Source organism: Zalophus californianus, chromosome 4 (genome assembly GCF_009762305.2).
Source record: "Zalophus californianus isolate mZalCal1 chromosome 4, mZalCal1.pri.v2, whole genome shotgun sequence".
NCBI lineage: Eukaryota > Metazoa > Chordata > Mammalia > Carnivora > Otariidae > Zalophus > Zalophus californianus.
In genome coordinates, this window is record NC_045598.1 from 29,193,113 (window position 1) to 29,215,219 (window position 22,107).

Sequence of the window (22,107 nt, forward strand, 5' to 3'; positions counted from 1 at the left end):
ATCCAAAGAAAGGGCTATGTGAATTATTTTAATTTTTAAAATCCTGATATTCTCAGAAGACTGTCTTATATTTCTTAAAGATAGTTAATAGAAGAGTTTAAGAAATCTCATGACTCCAGCTCCAAGTAACAAAAGCTGTAATAATATGAAATTAGTAATATTTGTATAATTGGTCTTATCCTTTACAAAGCAATTTCACACGACCTCATCTGCTATTCATATGAACCTGAAGTATTATTTTATATTCCCATTTTAAGTATGAGAAAATTAATGCTAAGACTGGCAGTGAACTGCCCAAAATCACATAGCTAATTAGCAGAACACAGACCCAGTGCTTCTGATGGGAACTCCACTACTGTATCACTGTGTCCCCAGCATCCCAGGGATTCTTACTCAGCAGTACTGAGGACTGGCTTTCAAATACGACTGCCTCGGCTAACTCTGAACTCTGGATTCCTAGAATGCCAGCTGCAATTCACACACTTTAAGTGGTACCCCTGCTTACCTCATAGATCAGATGTTTCTATTCATACACGCATTCAACAAATAGTCACTGAGCGTCTACTATGTATTAGGATCTGTTCCAGGCCCAGGGATACAACAATGAACAAAACAAGGTCCCTGCCACCAGAGAGCTTACATTGTGGCGGGGGGGGGGGGGGGGGCAGGGCGGGGGATGACAAAATCCCCGAAGAATACAAGATGATGCTAAATGCTACGGAGGGTAAAGGGAATAGGGAATGCCGGGGCAGAAGATGCCCTTTTATTAGATCAGAGGAGGCCTCTTAGGTAAGCTGGCATTTGAGCAGATACTGAAGGAAAGAGAGCATGGGCCATGCACATCTCTGGGAAAAGTGTTCTAAGCAGAGGGTACAGCAAGTACAAAGGCCTGGAGGCAGGAATGGGCTTCCCTTGTTCGAGGCACTACGAAGAGGACAGCACAGTAAAATGAGAGAAAGAGAAGTAAATGAGGCCAGAGAAGTGACCAGACCAGGATCTATAGGGCCCTGTGGGCCACTGTAAGATCCTGACTTTTGCTCTAAGTGATGCAAGAAGCTACTGGAGAGTTATGAACAGAGAAGAGGCATTATTTGCCTTATGGCTTAGAAAGATTGCTCTGGGTGAAATAGGCAAACCAGTCTGTATCAAGGCAGAGTGGAAGTAGGGAGAAGGAGAAAGGTGTGAGGAAGATCACTTAGTGGTTACCGCAGTAATCCAGACAAAAGGTGACGGCAGCCTGAACAAAGTTATCAGATTCTACATATATTCTCATGGTAGAGCTGACAGACTTTGCTGGCAGCTGTGGGATATGAGGGGAAAGAAAGTGGTTTCAAGAACGACTCCAAGACTTTTGGCCCGTGCCACTAAAAACACAGAGGTACCATTTACTAAGGTGGGGACCTGTAGGTGGAGGAGGTTTGGACATATCAAATTTGAGAAGACAGAGGTTTTCTGGGTTGAAGAGGGAGGCTGAATATATTGCTCTTCCTCAACTTACAGTGCAGCTACATCCTGATAAACCCAGCCTAAGTCAAAAATGCACTGAATACCTAACTTTCCAAACATCACAGCTCAGCCTAGCCTACCTGAAACACGCTCAGAACGCTTACATTAGCCTATAGTTGGGCAAAATAATTTAACACAAAGCTGATTTTATAACAAAGTGCTGACTAGCTCCTGTAACTGACTGAATACTGTACTGAAAGGGAAAAAAGAGACCAGTTGAATGGGTCTGGAACAGTTGGAAGTGTTATCAGTTGTTTACCCTTGTGATTGCAGGGCTGACAGGGGGTTGTAGCTTGCTCCCATTGCCCAGCATCACAAGAGAAGATCATACAGCCTACTGTTAGACCAGAAAAAGATTCAAATCAAAATTCAAAGTATAGTTTGTACTGAATGCATATCACTTTCACACCCATAAAATCAAACCATCCTAAGTGGGGCCTGTCTGTACAAGGCTAGAGTTCAGGAAGAGATCCAGGCTGGTGATCTTTATTTAGGACTCAGAGGCAATCTAGATGGCATTGAAAGCCTGGGACAAGAGGAGCTTCCCTTTACTGGCGAATGATCTGCGACCCAGAGAAGACGAGACCTGAGCACCATGCACTGGGTTGTCCCAGTGCTTAGGGGCTGTCACCAATTAAAGTGTCCTTGTATTGTCACATGAATGAGAAGATTGGTCACCACTTAGTACAGGCAGCTTAGTAGACGAAGACTCTCAGATCTTAATATTTTTATCTGGTTTTCCAGAAGAGGAAACTGAGGCACAAAGAAGCCATTTGCCTAAGGGCATCCATCTGATCAGAAGTGGAGCTTGGATCTGAATTCAGGCAGCTGAGCTCCATAGGCCACAGCAGCCACAGCTAATGTTATTTTGCCTCTCACAACATAGGGGTCAAGAACCAGGCTCTGGAATCAGACTGCCTATCTAAATTAGAGTAATTACAAGCTTTGGATACTTACGCAAGTCATTTAATTTCTCCTTGTCTCAAAAGTTTCATTATCGGTAATGTGGAGCTAATAATAGTATTGGCCTCACAGAGCTCTTTTGAGTGAGATAATCCATATAAAAGCACTTAGCACCAAATTTGGCACAAGGTAAACACTCAGTAAATGTTAGTTATTATTACTAATAAGATACAGGGGCAGAATCTGTTTGAAGGAATCCTTTGCTATTTAAAAATTGGAAACTGGGAGCCTGGGTGGCTCAGTTGGTTAAGCAACTGCTTTCGGCCCAGGTCATGATCCTGGAGTCCCGGGATCGAGTCCCACATCAGGCTCCCTGCTCGGCGGGGAGTCTACTTCTCCCTCTGACCCTCTTCCCTCTCGTGCTATCTCTCACTCTTTCTCTCTCAAATAAATAAATAAAATCTTTAAAAAAATAAATAAATAAATAAATAAATAAATAAAAATTGGAAACCACAGAATTAAAGTATGCTGTCTCTCCCCAAATCAAAATCATATTACCTACTTTAGGTAAAAACCTCATTTTTCAAAAGGAGGTCAGTGTGTTTCAGTTCCTTTATCTATGAAACAGTAAGATGATAATAATAATGCTCACTTCCTAGGTTTAAGAGACATACATAAGTGCTCAATATGTTAGAAGTAAGAACAGTAGGGGTGCCTGGGTGGCTCGGTCGGTTAAACATATGACTCTTGATTTCGGCTCAGGTTTTGATCTCAGGGTTGAGATCGAGCCCCGTACTGGGCTTCACACTTAGTGGAGTTTGCTTCTCTCCCTCTCCCTCTGCCCCTCCCCATGTGCTGTCACTCTCTCTCTCTTTCTCTCTCTCCCTCAAATAAATAAATAAATCTTAAAAAAAAAAAAAAAGAAGAAGAAGAAGTAAAAACAGCAAATTTCTCCCAGGACCTCTCCAGAACGGAGCTGCAGAGGAGAGGGAAATACGGTAGAGGGGCTTGGCAAAGAACAGACCAACTGTCCAAAACTGCAGAAGAATGTTCTGTGGTTCAGCACCTCCCGTCAGTGGCTCTCAAACCTTCTGGCCTACAGACAGTTCAAAAGGGTAAGGAACCTTCCAGATTCTCCCTGGTTCTCCAATGATAGATTAAACGGATGTATGAAGCAAAGCATTAATTTGTGTTCCAAACTCAAGTACAGATGTACCATTTCGTAGACACAAATGAGGAAATAAGACCCTTTTAGAGCATCTGGCTGACCCATCCGAGACCTCTGGTTACAAGGCACCTCTTGCACCATATCTGATGGGAAGGAGGCAGAGCCGAATCAAAGCTGAAGTACAGGGCGCCTGGTGAAATTTCTGGCTTGCACCATCCTGTCACAAAGACACAGATCTTGACCCTGATTTCTTCTCTCTCACTGACGGATACATAGAGAAGACATTTTGACCTTTTATTTTGATATACAAACAACTGTTGCTGTTCCATGTTGCCCAGATCAAAACAAGGGACAAAACACCACGCACCTCTGATCCATTGTGATTTGGAAGTGCATTGTATGAATGTCCTTTGTTATCGTGACCTTTCATGTGACTTTTGAGACTGTATTGAGTGCTGAATGTTTTCTCACAGCCATTACTGGGGCAGAAAAAGGGTCTTTCACCTGCAAGAATGACAAATAGTGTTAATATTCCCATAGTCATTTCACTGGATTCAGACATCTACTTTTCCCTAACAGAGGGAAGTAAATATTCCTGAGGGTTCAGGTAACGGTCGTTACAAGTTGGACAAATTACATGCTAACCATTTCAGTCCTAAAACTAAATGTAGAGCAAACAGAGTCTGCCCTGGCAACTTTAAAGAGAAGATATGTTTTTTCCCCCTCAGCTTCTTCTTTTGAGAATCTCTGCACTGGTTTCATTTCTTAAGGTTGGATTCCTGAGTCCAACCTTTAGATCCTTTTACCTCGGAAAGAAACTCAAACATTATAGGTGAAAGCTAAGCTGATTAGGCTTGCTCGTTCCACAAAGCTTTACAGGTCCCAAGGGAAACACAGATATTTACTGGCTTGATGAAGGTTAAGAGGAAAACTACAAATCAGCCTAAACTCACCAGTATGTGTACGGACGTGAGTTTTAAGGTGGTGGCTTGCCGCAAACGCCTTCCCACAGCCATCATGATCACACCTAAGGAAGTTGTTTAAGCAAAAAGAAACAGCAGTCATTAGGGAAACAGGTCTTTATCGTCACCATCTCTTATAAATACAAGCTCAAACTAAAACACATGTTCAGAACACTGAGCTCTCATCGAGGAAATTGGTTTTAGAGATGGGAAATGAAGACAGGTCACTGGAAAAAGTGACAGATCTGGAAACAGAGGGAACTGATGATCCAGGATAAATATTTCTTGTCCTACAAGTAAGTCACATGTTGAGAGCTCTGACAATAAAAGTCTTTTGATCAATTACTTAGCAAAATTCTACTGACGATCCAGAGCTGATATGGAAAATCTACTGCCAGTGGAATACCAGGGATGTCAATAGTGGGGACAGAGGCTCTCACAGAGGCAGGAAGCCTAAAATACAACACTACAACAAAATCAGTCCCAACTACATTGACCTTATAATATAGAATGTATAGTGGCTGTAATGACTTATTTATAATCTTCAGTGTCAAGATCCACTTCTTTCTCTTTTACTTTCTTGATAACCAGCGCTGGAAGTAATCTCTCCCTCCTGGGAACTCCTGAGGCATTTACCTATGTGCTTCTTTTATGGCATCTGTCATTTCCAATCTTATTTTATCTCTACGTGTATACATTTGTTATCTGTTCTCCTAGATTATAAACTCTTTGAGGGCAGGGTCCAAGTAGTCCTTTACCTCTGCTGTAGTTCTTGCACACAGCAGGCATTCAGTAACTATTTATATGAATGAATGCATTTTCTTGTAAGCCAAAGTATTTTATTTCTTTAAATAGAAAGTTTCTCTGGAGCATTTTACTTCTTAATTATATATAATCATGTGTCTAAAGCCACATCTAATATTCAAGAAAAATGAGCAGTTTTAATCATCAAAAAATGCATGTGATTGAATAGAAATTAGAGTCCCCTCAACAGCCCTATGGGGGAAAAAGTAACCCAAGCGTCGCAAAATGTGGAGAGTAACCAACTAGAATTTAAATACTCTTGCTTTTAGGGGTGCCTGGCTGGCTCAGTCAGTAGAGCATGTGACTCTTGATCTCAGGGTTTTGAGTTCAAGCCTCATGTTGGGCATACAGCTTATTTACTTACTTACTAAATAAATAAATAAATAAATACTCTTGGTGTTAGAGGGGCTATGACTCAGGAATGAATCTTTTTATTTTTTTTTTTTAAAGATTTTACTTATTTATTAGACACAGCGAGAGAGGGAACACAAGCAGGGAGAGTGGTAGAGGGAGAAGCAGGCTTCCCGCAGAGCAGGGAGCCCGATGTGGGGCTCGATCCCAGGAACCTGGGATCATGACCTGAGCTGAAGGCAGACGCTTAATGACTAAGCCATCCAGGCACCCCTGAATCTTTAATTTTAAAACACCATTCCATTCAGTTGATGTTCAAGAGTTGACTGCCCCTGAAGACAGGGGAACCATCTAAGGATCCTGATAAGGAGATGAATGACTTGAGAGGGGTAAGGTAGCATATTTGATGCCATGTACGTAACAGCAGTCTCTCCTGCCACAGTTCAGAGACAATGTTTATGGGCAATTTTCAGTAATACATCTATATTATATTTAGGGGAAATCCTTACAAACTGATTGTCTTATTTAAAAAAGTCATATGGGGCACCTGGGTGGCTCAGTCATTAAGCATCTGCCTTCAGCTCAGGTCATGATCCCAGGGTTCTGGGATCAAGCCCTGCATCGGGCTCCCTGCTCCATGGGAAGCCTGCTTCTTCCTCTCCCACTCCCCCTGCTTGTGTTCCCTCTCTCGCTGTGTCTCTGTCAAATAAATAAATAAAATCTTTAAAATAAATAAATAAATAAATAATAAATAAAAAAGTCATATAATCATCCCAAAGTTGTTTTTGAACCCCTACTGAATGCCCAGACCCACACTCTACACTATGAGCAGAGAAGAAGGTAGATGGTACAAGTCCTTCCTTCAAGGTTACCTGTTTACATGTGGATGTATTAAATATACATACAAACACATGTATATATAGATTGAAATACAGACAAAAATGGATGCTCCTATACGTATGTGAATACACACATATTACAAGGCAACAACTAAACAAGGCACAAAATAAAATACCTGTATTCTTACCCCTCAATCTCCCCTCTCATCTCCTCCTTTCCCCACCTCGATTTTTAGGTAGCTCTCCTTTCCATTGTGCTCAAAGTCATTTGGGCACCTCGGTGGCATGTACTGTCTGGTTACCTGCGGTTTCTTTCTCACCAGACTACGTGCCCAAGAGAAGAGCGTGTGTCTTAGTATTTCTCTAGCACCGATAAAAGTGCCTCCCACCTTAAGTGAGTCTCAACAACTGCTTGTTGAAAAAGGGAAAGCATGAGGCGGAAAGGCTACCACCAGAGTCCAGAGTAAGGATGCTTTTAGAACCCACCGCCACTCCTCCTGTGTGCGGCAGTTGGTTGTAGCTGCCAAAGAACTAGCGGAGGGAATTTTCTTTCCGCTTTGAAAAATGTCAGGGCCACATGAAGACACCCATCTGCAACCTGGTCAGCGACAGACAGACAACAGTAAGACTTACCGAAATGGCTTTTCTCCTGTATGGGTTCGAATGTGCTTCCTCAGATCGCTGAGTGTGGTGAAGTACTTGCTGCAGCCTTCGGATTCACAGTTAAACGTTTTCCCTGTGTGAAGCCTCTGATGTGCTTTCAGCCTGCGTGATAGTCCAGAGATAAAGTCCCTCTGTCATTTGCATAATGTACGACAGAGCCTCCCCTCCCATGTCAGCTTAATGTGCTTCAGGATCCAGTGCCTAAGAATTCCATATCCGTAATATATTAGTATTCAAAATTTTTTGCTTGAAGAGAAATTCAGAGAGGTATGTAGCCTAGTGGTAGGAGTGTGACTGTGCAGCCAGACTGCCTGGGACTCAAATCCTGGTCCCACTTCCTACTGGATGGGGGTGCCTCGAGCCAGTTACAAAACCTCTCTGTGCTTCCACTTACGTATCAGCTCTGTGAGGATTAGAACTCAGGACAGTGCTCAGCACACCGTGAGTGCTTGCTAAGCGTTACATATTGCCACGTTTGTTATTTTAGACCCAAAGTTGAAGACTAACAGAAGTCTCCTGATACAAACAGTGTACAAGAGAACTGGCTAACGAGTGGTAGAAAAAAGTTATCTTCAAGGTGAGGAAGGAAAGAAAATGACAGAAGCCTCTGTACAAGACCCTGAGCCAAGGGGAGGCAACAGTACAAGTATTAAAATCCCCAGGCCAGTATGTCACTCCTGGAGATACAAATCTGAACACGAATGTGCTATCCTTTTTAACCAACCCCATATATGTCAATCTTTAAGTAACATGTTCCTCCAGCGAATTTTAAACAGTTGAGAGCACAGCTGTGCTCTTCATTTTATTTTTTAATATTATTTTTTTAAGTAGGCTCCATGCCCAGCGTGGAGCCCAGAATGGGGCTTGAACTCACAACCCTGAGATCAAGACCTAAGCTGAGACCAAGAGTCGGACGCTTAACGGACTGAGCCACCCAGGCGCCCCCCAGCTTTGCCCTTTAAAGCCCTGGAAGTGCCCATCTGCACAGGGCAAGGAGAGGGCTCCTCAATCACAAGGTCAGGGTCAGGGGCTGGAGGAGAGGGCGACCTGTACAGCGTGTTGAACGCCTTCTCACAGCCCTGCACGTCGCACTCAAATGGCTTCTCCTTCGTGTGCACTCGCACATGGATCCTGAGGCTGTAGGAGGTGAGGAAGGCCTTGCCACAGCCCTCCTGATTGCAGACGAAGGTGTACTCTCCTCGGTGAGTCTTCTGGTGGGTGCGCAGATTGCCTGCTGTGCTGTAGGTGCGGGGACAGCCCTCAAAGGTGCACTGGTACCGCTTTACCTGGCAGACAAAGGAGACCTCATCAATAGGACAGAAGAGCTGCCGGGGGCCTAACTCCCCCCAGAGCCTGGCTCCCAGGACATGTGGACACACAGAGGTCCGTATCATAAACACAGAAAACAACCGCTAACAACAAAGTGGGGAAATCTTCCCCTTGATCAAATCACGCCAGAACAACAAATAATAAGTCACGGGGATGAGATAAGCTTGTAGGCAGATGAATATTCTAAATGAATATACTAAGGGGGGTTTTCAAACTCTAGTATACATCTAGCATCTAAAGGTGGGCCCATACTGTTATAGTTACCTATACTGAAATAACATTTTGGCTTTTTTTAAGATTTATTTATTTATTTTAGAAAGAGAGAGAGAGAGAGACTGAGACTGTGTGTGCAGGGGAGAGGGACAGAGAGAGTCTTAAACAGACTCCCCGCTGAGCGCAGAGACTAACACGGAGCTCGATCTCATGGCCCTGAGATCCTGACCTGAGCCGAAACGAAGAGTTGGACGCTTAACGACTACACCACCCAGGCGTCCCTTGGCTTTGTTTTAAGGCTTGATTAAACACCCTGCTTTATGGCACCCCACCTTGATTGGAACTGACCAATGTTAAACTGGGTCTAAGACATCCTGACATTGACATACTCAGTCATCAAGTGGTATCTCCCTAGCATAGTTTCCACTGCAAAGTTTCAAGTCTATGAAATGAAAATACTGTATCGTGAATTTCTCGGAGTATTTGCTGGTATGACATTTCTCAAAATGCCAGCCTCTCGGTTTCACTTTCACCACCAAACTTCTTGAGAGGGTGGCATACACGTGTGCCTGCATCTCCCTCGATGCCCACATATTCCTTAACAACTTGGCAGGCTGGTTTCACTGCAGGAAATTATTCTCTTGCCCTTCCCAGTGGCCAAACCCTTCCATCCTTCTCCATTTGCCTTCGCTTATTTGCAAACCTCTTGTATCGCCCTCCCCTCCTGAAAACCTGTCCTTCACAGCACAGCAATTCCACAGGGCTCTCTTTATCTTCTTCTCCTCCTCGGAGCCACGCCTTTCCCTTCACCTTGATATGTAGGTTTATTCTGGAACTTACCTCTCTCCTCCCTTGCCTACCCCAGTGCAAGGGAAGCAGCCTTAGACGTGGCTGGAGGAGACTGAATTTCTGGCACTTATGTTCAAGACCTTCCACAACTCATTTTGCTTCTCTGAGCCTCAGTTCTTTATTTCTCAAATGAGTATTAATGCCTACCCTGCCTGTCTCATGGTGCTGTGGAGTGGAACCAAAGGAGATCAAACATTTGTGAAAATACGTGGTGAGTGATCTGATGCTGTACACACCAGGGTGCTAGTATTGTCTCCTCTTCAACTTTCGCCGACATCTTCATCCTTTGACCCGACCTTGCTCCAAAGCCAGTCCACATCTCCAACTACACTGTTAGTATTCATTCCACAGTTACTGAACTCTCAGGTCCCAGGCAACAAGCTAGATACCGTATCAGATAAATAAGTGAACAAGACAAAATCTCTGCTTTTAAGGAGTGCCAATTTTAAGGAGGCATATGTGCACAAATTATTATAATCTATGCTGAGCCCGACAACAGATATTTGCCCAAGGTGCCTAGGGTATATAAAAAAGGGAAACCTAACCCTTCTTGGAAAGACTGGAAGTAGTAAAAGGCTCAGAAGCTGAGGTCCTCTCTCCGAAGTGTTTTCTTCACTTGCCTGTTTGTTGTAGGGATAAACTGAAAATGTGTTCCTCAGACAAACCAGGAAGAGAAGGGCAGTCTAAAAAGTGGTGACACAGGGCGCCTGGGTGGCTCAGGAGGTTAAGCATCTGACTTCAGCTCAGGTCATGATCTCAGCGTTGTGAGATCGAGACATCAGCCTCCCTGCTCAGTGGGGAGTCCGCTTTTCCCTTCCCATCTGAACCCCCTCTCAAATAAAAAAAAAAAAAAAAGAGGTGACACCTTAGGAACTGCATGGAAAGAGGAATGAGTGTGCTAGTACAGGGATCCACAAACATACCTGCAGTATGTAAGAGGCTATAAGGAGAAGGATCTAGAAAAATAAGGTGAGGCCTCCTTGGTCAAGCTATGGAGTAGAATAGGACAATGGGAGCTCACCAACGGATTTCAACCAAAAGAGCAACATATCAGATCTGCAGTCTAGGAGGGATCCTTCTGGTAGCCTAGTGGAAGATGGACTGGAAGGGTAAGAGAAAAGAAGGCGGCACAGAGCCTAAGAGAAGAGGGACAACAGTCCAGGAGGGGATGAGAAGAACCTGAATGGGGAAGTGAGAGTGGACAGTATGAGAGATGAATTCCAGAGAAATTAAAGGCAGAGGAATGACTGGCCATAGTGGCAAATGGGTGCTGAGAAGCAGAAGGGGTTAGGGAGAGGCAAAGTTGAGGTCAAGAGTATGGCCTGGATGACTAAACAGATGGTCACACCACCAAGCTGGGGCTGGATGGAGGGTGGAGAAAAGATCATGAGTTGGCTTTGAGGTGCTGCGAGGACTTCCAGGTAGAAACTTCTAGTAGACAGACATACAGGCTGCAAGCTGAAAGGAAAGCCTACGGCAGGAGTCATCAGTACACGTAGATGACTTAACCTACAGCAGGCTCTGCTTCAAGCCCAGCTCTGCCACTTATTCTGGAACCCTGGGAAAATTACTTAAGTGCACTAAGCCTCACTTTGCTTATTTATAACATGGAGAAAACAAAACCTATCTTTTTAGGTTTGTTGTAAGGATCAAGAATAATTTGTGTAAAGCATTTAAATATAGTGACAGGCGGTGTATCATAGGTATACAATAAAATAATAGCTCTTGTAAGAGGACAAAGGCTAGATCTCGGAAAGTCACCAATGTGTAAGGTGCTGGTAAGAGAAGCCACTGACAGGTGAGTAGGGGGAGGGGCGGGGAAAACAGGAAGAGATAAGGAGAACGATGGCACAGAAGCCAACAGAAAAAGGATCTCAAGGAAAAAGAACGATCCAAACATGAAATGTCCGAGAAAATAAGGAAGACAGGACTGAGGAAACTCCTGGATCCAACAGCTAGGAATCTAATGGCTTAGCGAGGCTAGTTTTAATGGACTGCTGGGGCCCGAAGTCTGGAGGAAGGTGAATAAACCAAAGGTGAAGTGGAGGTAAAGATGAGAGATGGATAGCAGCAGCAAGAGTGGGCTTCTGAGTTGATGAGGATTTCTTCTTTCCCTCCATCCTTCCTTCCTTCCTCCCTCCCTTCCCCTTCTTCCTTCCCTTTCTTCCTTTTCCTTTTTTTTTTTTTTTTTTTGAGTAGGGTAGGTCCTGAGCATATTTGGAAGGAGAAAGGTCCCGGAAAAAAAGAGAAGCTGAGGATCTGAGAGGAATATAAAAAGGAGAAGGGTATTTAAAAGGCCAGTGGAGGGGTGCCTGGGTGGCTCAGTCGTTAAGCGTCTGCCTTCGGCTCAGGTCATGATCCTGGGGTCCTGGGATCGAGCCCTGCATCAGGCTCCCTGCTCCACGAGAGGCCTCCTTCTCCCTCTCCCACTCCCCCTGCTTGTGTTCCCTCTCTCTCTGTGTCTCTCTCTGTCAAATAAATAAAATCTTAAAAAATAAAATAAAAATAAATAAATAAATAAATAAAAGGCTAGTGGAGGGAAAAACCTCAGGTGGGAAGAGGGACAGGCAACTTGAGAGCAGAGAGGGACTGAGGTAAGGACAGGTGTGTTCAAGGGTGTACAAGGTTTCCATAAAAGGCCAAATGGTACATATTTAAGGCTTTGTGGGCCATGCAGACTCGGTTCCAACCACTCGACCCTGCTGCTATTATGTGAAAGTAGCCAGAGACAATATATAAATGGACAAGCCAGGCTGTGCTCCAGAAAAACTTAATTTATGGACAGTGGGATTTGAATTTCGTATCATTTTCATATATCATGAAATACTATTCTTCTTCTGATTTAAAACAAATCATTTAAAAATGTAAAAACCACTCTACAAACACAGGCATCTGGATGGACTGGGCCTGTGGGCCACAGTTTGCCAAACCCTAAAACCTGTGGGTGTGGGGAAGGGAGGAGCCCTAACTCCTCCCGTCTCCCCTCCCATTCCTTGTCTCATCTGTCCAACCCCCAACACAAATCTTGCACAAATGCTCCCTCACTTTTCATTCCGCAGCCTTCCCACTACTACACAGGAGGTGCTCCGTCAATACTTGATGACAATGGAATGACTGACTCCGAAGTCCAGGCGTTCTCATGTTTCGGTGCCTATGTCTGAAGCCAATCGTTCCCAGATCTGTTCTACAATGTGTTCTCCACATGCCGCCTCTATGCTCAGATGCGAACGTCCCTTCGCCCGATATTCAAGGTCCCCCTGTAGGTGTCTTCCGCCTTCTCCCCTGGGACTCCATCACCAGCCCAACAGGAGTCTCTGTTTGAGCCTACAGGCAACAGGACCCCCGATTCCCTAATCGCCACAGTTGAGTCCCCACTCCCCTGCCTCTGCTCTCTCCATTCTCTCTGCTGGAAGTGCCTGCTTCCTTCTCTGCTTTTCTGAGTCTCTCTCTTCCTTCCATTGAGGCCTCACTACTTCCAAGGTGCTCCAGGATCAACACATGAAGTGACAGTGCCCTTCTCTGAATTCCAATCATATTAAACTATACCACTTATTTGGCACTTAGCCTGTGTTGTTAATTTTCCTCTCGTGCCTATATCCTGATTTCCCATCAAGACTGAAAACCTCGTTGGTTCTGCCAGGCAGAGATTTCAAAACAGTCACCGACCAGGAAGGAGAAGCAGGACTGTGGCTGCCGCAATAAAAGAGTAGCATGTCTCAATCTGAGTGCGTCAACAATGGCGGCTGATAAGAGCAGACTCTCATTCTTAAGATGCGACAGCAGCTGGTCACTTTATAAGGAACAGTGCAATCAATCATTAACTACCCCTCCCTGTCTCCTTGCCCTGCCAACCCTACTCCCGTCCAGGATTTTCACTTGGCCAACTCAAGCTTCCATTAAAAGCTCCTTCCTCAAGGAACTGTTTTACATCATCACCTCTTTAGTTGGTGGGCATGGCAGTAGCGGGAGAACATGAGGCACTAAATAACTACTTGTTGAGTTAAATGCAGGAATGGCTACTCTCCTGGTGGACTGCAGGCTCCATAAGAGCAGGGCCCACGTCTGTCTCAGGCACAGCCTCAGGGTCTAGCCTGGTGGAGGAGTGGCACCACATTCATATTCGTTGAATGAATGAAGGATTGATTACACAAACAAACAAAAAAACCCAGCAGGACTTCATGCTGAGGAAAGTATGACAAAGGGTGACAAATGACAAAGGAAGGATGGTCAACTAGGTCAAATGCAGCAGACATGATGACTATGGAACCATTCCTTGGGTTCACCTGACTCGCCAGATCATAAGCGCCCCAGCAAGATTAGCTTCACTGGAGGGGTAGGACTAGAAGCCAGAATGTCACAGGCTGAGAAGTCAGGGAAAAGCAAGGAACTAAGACCATGAATATAACTACTTTTTCAAGGAACTTGGCTGAGAAGAGAGAGAGGAGAGAAAGTTGGGAGAGGACACAGACCGGGGAAGGTATTTGTGTTTAAAGGTAGGGGAAACAGGCTGACTGACAAAGCCAATGCCTGCTCCCCGATAACATGCTGAATAGACGAGTAATCTCTTACCCCATCAGGAGGGAGGCCGGAAATGGAAGTCATTATTCTAGGTCTTTCAGAATCATTTTTATTTTTTTATTTTTTTTTAAAGATTTTATTTATTTATTTGAGAGAGAGAGAGAGAGCGCATGAGAGGGGGGAGGGTCAGAGGGAGAAGCAGACTCCCCGCTGAGCAGGGAGTCCGATGTGGGACTCGATCCCGGGACTCCAGGATCATGACCTGAGCCGAAGGCAGTCGCTTAACCAACTGAGCCACCCAGGCGCCCCAGAATCATTTTTAAATAGCACGAAATTTCACAAAAGGGAAAACTAAACCTCCTCAAACTGGATCCAAACAGGAAGTTGCAAAAAACATGTAAGTTTTCATGGTTACAGAGAAGAGGTATTGCAACATATGGTACATTTAAATCCAAGTAAGGTTTATCATGGTTTCAAAAAATTATGTCACAGGGATTATACTGTCCAAGGTGCTAGGCATACAGAAAAAACAGTCCCTGCTCTCAAGGAGCTCAATGTCAAGAGGAGAATCAAACAGACAGACAAAACCAATATGGTATGAGAAGTTGTGCTGATAATGGATATGAGAATAGAAGTACAGGGAAAAGCATCTAATTTAGACTTGGGGGCCACTGAGAAAGGCTTCTCAAAGGAAGTTACACTCAAGCTGAATCTAAAGAAAGAGGTGACACATAACTCACCTCTCAAAATTAACTAGCATTATGTATAGTATGTATGTATATGTATAATATGAACGTAAATGTCACTGACGACTCCACTGGATAATAAAGAATGCGTTTCTCTAAAAGAGCTGAAGAACTGCATCACTTTAACTTTCCTCTGTGGCCTCTAACACAGGGGTGCAGAGTAGGCTCATTGAGGATGGGGTCTAATGTTATAATGGGCAAGAAGCATGAGCTTTCAGAGAACTGACAGTGGTTTACAAGGTGTTCTGAGTAGTTCTAGAATAGAGAAATAGTTAACAAAGATGACTGCCTGGTTAAGTCAACAGAATCAGAGAAGGAAAGGTAAATGAGACAAGCAAAAATGAGAAAATTAAACACTGGATTCCAGGAGACAAAAGCTTAAAAATTTTCAGAAAGGAAAAAAAGCTGGGTTTCTGCTGGAGGAAAAAGAAATGAGAGACCAAGAGAACTAGATTTGACCCTCCTTACCAGCCCCATACTCAATGAGGAAAAGGAGTCTCTGGCCCCGAGCATCCAGTGCATGAATGTTCTCACAAGTCAACAACTGACTTGGCCTCAGTGGCTGTGGGAGCTGTCCGTTCCTCCCCAACACTGGAGACTTCCCACCCCTCTCCCCAATACCACCTCTGTTCCCAGGCAGGCATTGATCTCACTTCTTCTACTCTACAATGTGCAACCACAGAGCTCAAAGTGGAAATGGAAGAGCTCTGACTGACCTCATTTCTTCATCAGGCCTCGCACTGCCCACCATCAGAGCTGGAGTCACACAGCACTTCCCACACCTCAGCCTTTTACACTCGCAGAACTAACGCCTTCCTGCTGCCCCTTTCCATGGCCGACAGGCCTCAGTGGCTGAGTCTCCCCTCTGTCTTTACAAAGGTGGTGTGTTATGTCCGAACAGCACAGGCTTTGGCGTCCAGAACATCCTCAGTTCAAACCTCATTTCTGCCACTTGCTAGCTGTTTGTTTCCAAGCCTGTTTTCTTCATCTGTAAAATGAGAGTTAATAGTACCTATTCTATAAATTGTTAGGAAGATCAAATACGAAGCTATGCTGAAGCCCCTAACACAGTGACTAGTACACAGCAGGTGCTCAGCAGATGCTAGCCACCTTACCCTCTCACCACTGCCAGCATTTCTGGAGTCCTCATTCTTTAGCTCTAAGGGCCCTCAGCTTATAAAATAAGTCATGGGGATGTAGCGCACAGCATGATAACTACAGTTAATGGTATCATATTGTGTATTTGAAAACTGCTAAGAGAGTAGGTCTTAAAAGTTCTCATCATAAGAAAAAACCTACAACTATGTGTGATGACAAGACTTATTGTGGGGGTCATTTCACAATGTACACAAATACTGAATCACTATGTTGTGTATCTGAAACTAATATAATGTTACATGTTGATTATCTCTCACTTAAAAAGGTGTTTTTGTTTTTATTTTAAATGAGCCCTCAGCTCTTGCCTGGTACTCCAACTGCCCACCAATGGAAGTAACTTCCAGTGGCTGGGTACTAAGGAAGTCAAAGGGAACAGATCACCTGTGGCAAGGGCTGGTGTTCACAGAACCCAAAGGACTACAAACATGTTGTCCTGATTATAAACGGTGGTTCACATTCTGTAGCGATATTAATACAAAAGCTCAGCCAATTAGGGGTTACTGGGACTTCTGCAGGCTCTCCTGGAACCCAATCACAATTTATAACCTTGCTTTAAGGAGAAAATGCTTCCCAAAGGGTTCCTAACAAAGGCCATTTTAACCTCTTCTTAAACAGATTACCTCTGAACCTCCTTCAAGAACCGCATGGGCCTACAAGGGACAGAGAGTAAATGAGCATTCACTGAACAACCACAATGATCCAGACACTGTGCTAAATGTTTTCTGCACATACTGTTGTATATTTATGTATGAATAAATCTCATTTAATCTTCACAAAATGCAATGGGGTATTTTTATTTCAATTTTACAAAAGAGGAAACAGAGCAGCTTGCCCAAGGCCACACAGAATAAGCCAGAGCAAAGATGGAACCTAAATCTAAATTATCCCTTTGCACATCACAGAAGAAACAATTTCAAGAATAGGATTGATTTAAATAAGAGAAAAACATTAAAATTTGGGCTCTTTTTCCAATGTCCTACACTACCAAAATGTTAGCAATACCCAACAGGTACAGCTTATATAAAATGTAAATTTGAGACCTGTTATTCCTGCAGCACCATGCTATAAAACCAATATGTACACAAAACCACTCTGTTCCTCTTCCAGGCCAGGGGGCCTCAGTGATGGAAGTGCCGAGGGCTATGGAGAGGTACAAACAGGCATACAGGCTTCGGCTTCTGCCCTGGGTTCCTACAAACTCCATAACCCCTACCCCCACCCCCAGCAGTCTCCCTGAAGGGCTGGGACTATTTCTTTGCCCTTCCTGATAGCTGACAAAAGTAGGTACTCCATAAGTAAAAGCCTGTGGAAAGGGTGAATGGATCCTTAACACCAGAATTTCAAGTAGCAAAAGTCCTAGTTCTGAATGGCAATTCTGTGGGAGTTCAGAAGGGAGCCTGGAAGAAATGTAATCACAATATATGCAAAGACTAACAGCAAGTAGTTCCCCTCTGGGAGAGTCAGCAATATCCAGGTTTGTCAGAGTAGATCATTCTACTGCCTGAGGGGCTGATAATGAGGAATGAAACTGGAACTAGGTCTCCCAAAGTAAAGGACGTATTGCAAAACACTAGAGTCAAATTTTTCCCTTTATTCTTATACTTAAAATTTCTAATACTAAGGGGAAAAACCCCACAAAACTCCTCTTGGAGTGTCACTGACTAATAATAGCAAGCAGCCTAATTCACAAAGCATCTCTGTAACTGTGCTTCTTGGTAGAAAAAAAAAAAAAAGATATTCTTTTCCAATCAACGCACTGGAATACTTTGGTGCATCATGAAGAACATATTTGGTATGGGATTCCTGGCTTTCTTCATACTTCCTGGCCAACTACTGAGCAGAAAAGTGGCAAAGTCAGTTAGCTACAGGGGGTACATTATGTTCACCAGTGTGGTTCACACAGAGGTGGATGAACAGGTAACTAGACAGTTCTGGCAGGTTCTCAGGAAGGGATGGATGCAAGAAAGTTTGGGATATCATGGGCTACATGAACCAACTAAGGGAAACACAGCTGCTCAGAAGCCCAGAGCAGGGCATTAAAGGAGCAACCCCCTTTAGAATGCTGACTTGTATAGAAGGACATATTTTGATTGGAGATTAGCAGGAGGATGGTGGTAAGACAGCAAGTATGAGAATAAGATACATGAAATTAGAGTCAGAATGACCAGTGGGCCTGTGGAAAGGAGAAGACAGTATCTGTAGCAAGGTTCTGGTTGGTTTATTTTTACGCAAGACAAGCAAAAGGGAAAAAAGTGAAGTAACAGGTAAGCCAACTAACTACACACTATAGGAAACAATAGAACAATCAAGGGTAAACAGGAAAATCGGGCTAAAATCTGACTCAGAAAATAAACTACTTGGGAAGCCAAGAAGACTAACTAGTTATCAAATGATTTGATTTCTCAAGAGTAACACCTGGACACGGAGATGGAGGGAAAAGACCAGGTTTTCAAAAAGAGGGAAAAGTGGGGGTACAGAAATCATGAAATTATCAGTCTGGCCTCTTCAGGCCAATTAAATGGATTTAAGTGCCCCCCACCCCCACCCCAATCACTGTTAAAGCAAAAGCTAAGGTTAAGATGGTGCCTCAGGAGGGCAATGCCAGGTCATTAAGCAACATTTTCAAAGACTAAAAGCCACTGAACGCTTTGCCCTCAGTCTCCAACAAACTCCACTCTGATTTTTTTAAAGTTTCTAGAATCTTCCATGTACGTTCATGGATAGACTAGAAAGATACGGTGGGATGAAAGTACAGTGAGCCAAATCCATAGTAGATTGAACAAGGTGTTCACAGTACTCCTCACCTTATCTACTCAACATGATCATCAAGACCTGAAGCCATGAATGGTAAACTAGGCTTCCAAGTATAGACCCCAACTTATGACGGTTCGACCGTACAGTGGTGAGGAAGTGATACACAACCAGGAGAAACTGTACTTCAAATTCTGAATTTGGATCTCTTCCCTAGCAGCGAGCCACGGCTCCCAGTCAGCCCCATCATCAGGAGGGTAAACAACCGATATACTTCTAGCCATTCTGTACCAATACAACCATTCTGTTTGTCACTTTCAGCATAGTATTCAATTAATTACATAAGCTGGTCAACACTTTATTACAAAACTGGCTCTGTGTTAGATGATTTTGCCCAACTACAGGCTAATGTAAGAGTTCTGAGCACATTTAAGGCAGGCTAGGCTAAGCTACGAGATCGATAGGTCAGGTGTCTTCAATGTACTTTCCATGACATTTTCAACTTCTGATGGGTTTATCGAGACATAACCGCACCATGAGTCAAGGAAGATCTGGAGCCCGGAGTGGGAAAGCGACAGCTCATATAAGTGATTGCATAATATCATTCCTTCCCTACCATCTCCCTTCCTGCCTAGATCAGCATTTCCCAAAACGTGTTCCACAAAATACCAATCCTGGAAATGACACCTGAAAATGGTTTCCCAAGTTCAAAGTATTTGGAGAAGTCTGCATTTCCTTCCTTTGCAGTTATTAACACATCAAAAGCTCTGAAAAATTCTGTAATAAGCCTCTGTCTCGATTCAACTTAATGTTTCCCAAACAGTTGCTCTCAAAGCACTTTCACATAGTAATCATTAACTGAGGATGGCTTAAAGTTTAGGCTCTAAGCCAGGTTCACATTTTCTGTGCTAAAGAAGTGATTCCACCCCCTTGAGTTGCTACTACCACCTCATCGCTCTTCCTCCAAGTACCATAGTAAACACACACACACACACACACACACAACTTGACACTTCCTGCCTCCGGTTTCCTCACCACCCACTCACTTCTCCATCACTGGAAATCTGGCTCTGGCCCCCAGTGCTCTATAGAAAGTCTTCTCATGGTGTGATCAGTGGACAGAGGGCAGAACCAATGGCTTCTCTTTGGCCCCTCAATCCCTCTGCAGGGTCACAGAGGAACAGTCACACTCCCTGACACTTGGTCCTCACTTGCCACAACACCGTATTTCACTCATCTCTTTCACTATGTGATCTTTGGTTCCTCTTTATCTTTTTAGCCTTTACATTCGCAGTCCAACTCTGACTCCTCCCTTGAGTGAACTGCCCATGGTCTGAACCCTTCGTGAATCCTGAGCCAGTCGCTTGACTTCAGATCCACATTTCCAATGGGCTTCTCAACTTGTTCACTTTACTTTTCCTCAAGGACTCTTCATTCACTATACTCCAAAGAAGCTCATCAGTTGCCCCCCCAAACTTTCTCCTCTTCCTGATTCCTCTTATGAACTCACCATTCCCAGACGATGAGGCGAACAGCAGAGTCCACTGCTTTCTCCTCAGCCTGACACAGCAGTCTGAACAGGCCTCTGATAAAGTACCTATCATGGTTTACTCTAACTACTCAACATGCTTCCTAGTCTCCATTTATCCTCTGTGCAGCCCCTTAGCTAAGACAGAGAAGAAACCCGACATACTTGGAAAAATGGATGAATCCTTTGAATCATACCCAATTCATGGCTCATTCTTCGAATGCCAGTAACAGATGAGGTTCTCTTATACTTCAACAAAAGCTCTGGATTCTTTCTACTTTACAAGGCCATTATCCTTCATCAGACTCAAATAAAACCCCAGATCTAAACTACAACTACCTAATTGGGCAATCAAGCTACCACTGCTACCAGAGCAATATTTCTAAAATGCTACCCTAACCACATCACTCCTTGGCTCAGACACCTTCAATGGTTTCCCACTATTTCCAGAATACAGTCCAAACCCCTGAGCATGTTATCACTGCCTTCCATGTCTGCATCTCTGCTACCTTTCCATCCTTATTTTCAACTACCCTCTAAGCTCCCTATGTTCTAGTCCAGGAGTAGGCACAGTCTAGCCAGTGGGCCAAATCTAGCCCACTGCCTGTTTTGTAAATAAAGTTTTACTGGATAACAGCCAATCAACATTTTGGGCCAGATCATTCTTTGTTGCAGGAGGCTGTCCTGTACATTGCTGAATGTTTAATAGGATCACTGGCCTCCACCCACTGGATTCCAGCAGCACTTCCCCAGTGTGACGACCAAAAATGTCTCCACATGTTATTAAATACCTTATGGGGAACAAAACTGCCCCAATTAAGAATCACTATTCTAGAGATTTCCAAGTACAAGCTAAGAGTAAGTATGATGTCACTGCTAATAAAATACAAACCAGACAGCAATTGTCGTATAGTGTCCACATTAAGAGATAAGAGTCGCACAGTATTCAGTGCTGGTTGCCTCACTCTTGGGAGATTGTGCTCCACTGTGAATTTTAAGAAGACTTTGGATAACTGGAATTCATATGATTCAAGGTGATCAGACTGATGAGAAACTAGCGAAGAATGTCACAGAGGAATATTTAAGTAAATCAAGGTGGTTAGCCTGTACAAGAGAAGATAAAGAGAAAGCCATGATCTTTAAATATCTGTTGTCCTGTCAGAGGAAGGTTTAACTTGCTATCGTTCGTTCAGGAAGGCAGAACCGGTGGGCAGCAGCTGCTGGAAGGCAGGTTTTTGGCTCTATACAAGTAAAAGCTTTCTAACAATCAGAGCTGGCCAACAAATGTATGAGGCTGAGTGGTGAAACACTGTGCTCTCGTCATTCTGCAAGTGTTCAAGCAGAGACCAGATGAACTCATGTCAGAGATGCCATAGAGAGATTCCTGCCTGAAGTGGGAGGTAGGACGAGATGGTTTCTCTCTGGTTGCTTCCAGCTCTGAGATTCTACGGCTAGCAGTGGAAAAGCCATATGGCACGAATAATAAAATTCTCCAATTCCAAGACCTTAATTACAGCACAAGAGAAAACTATTTTGCTAAATCATTTACCCTATGTTTGGTAACATTTTACATTTAGTCCCTGACATGGCGACTACCAGTGATCTGTTTTTTCTAATGGACCTGTAATCAGTTCTAGATAATGTCTATCACTACCTTTAAACCGTATCTTTCATTCTGCTAATGATCACCACACCAGTACAATTTGTACAATGCTTTACGGTTTTCCAACCATCGTGACATACATTACCTTACTCACAGTAGCTAAGTATGAGCATGAACACTTATTTTAGATAACCTGCTCTCATTTACTGTCTCTTG

General features: G+C 43.8%; 1 protein-coding gene across 2 annotated transcripts in view; it reads right to left on the bottom strand.

Annotated features, from left to right (window-relative positions):
* MTF1 (metal regulatory transcription factor 1) overlaps positions 1-22,107 on the bottom strand; it is a 37,153-nt gene that overhangs the window by 12,206 nt on the left and 2,840 nt on the right. For both annotated transcript variants that reach the window (XM_027596768.1, XM_027596759.1), the window contains exons 3-6: positions 8,244-8,482; positions 7,167-7,298; positions 4,531-4,604; positions 3,945-4,081 (exon numbers count right to left, since the gene is read on the bottom strand). In XM_027596768.1, coding sequence (XP_027452569.1) covers positions 3,945-4,081; positions 4,531-4,604; positions 7,167-7,298; positions 8,244-8,482 — 582 coding nt within the window. The remainder of the gene's footprint in view (positions 1-3,944; positions 4,082-4,530; positions 4,605-7,166; positions 7,299-8,243; positions 8,483-22,107) is intronic.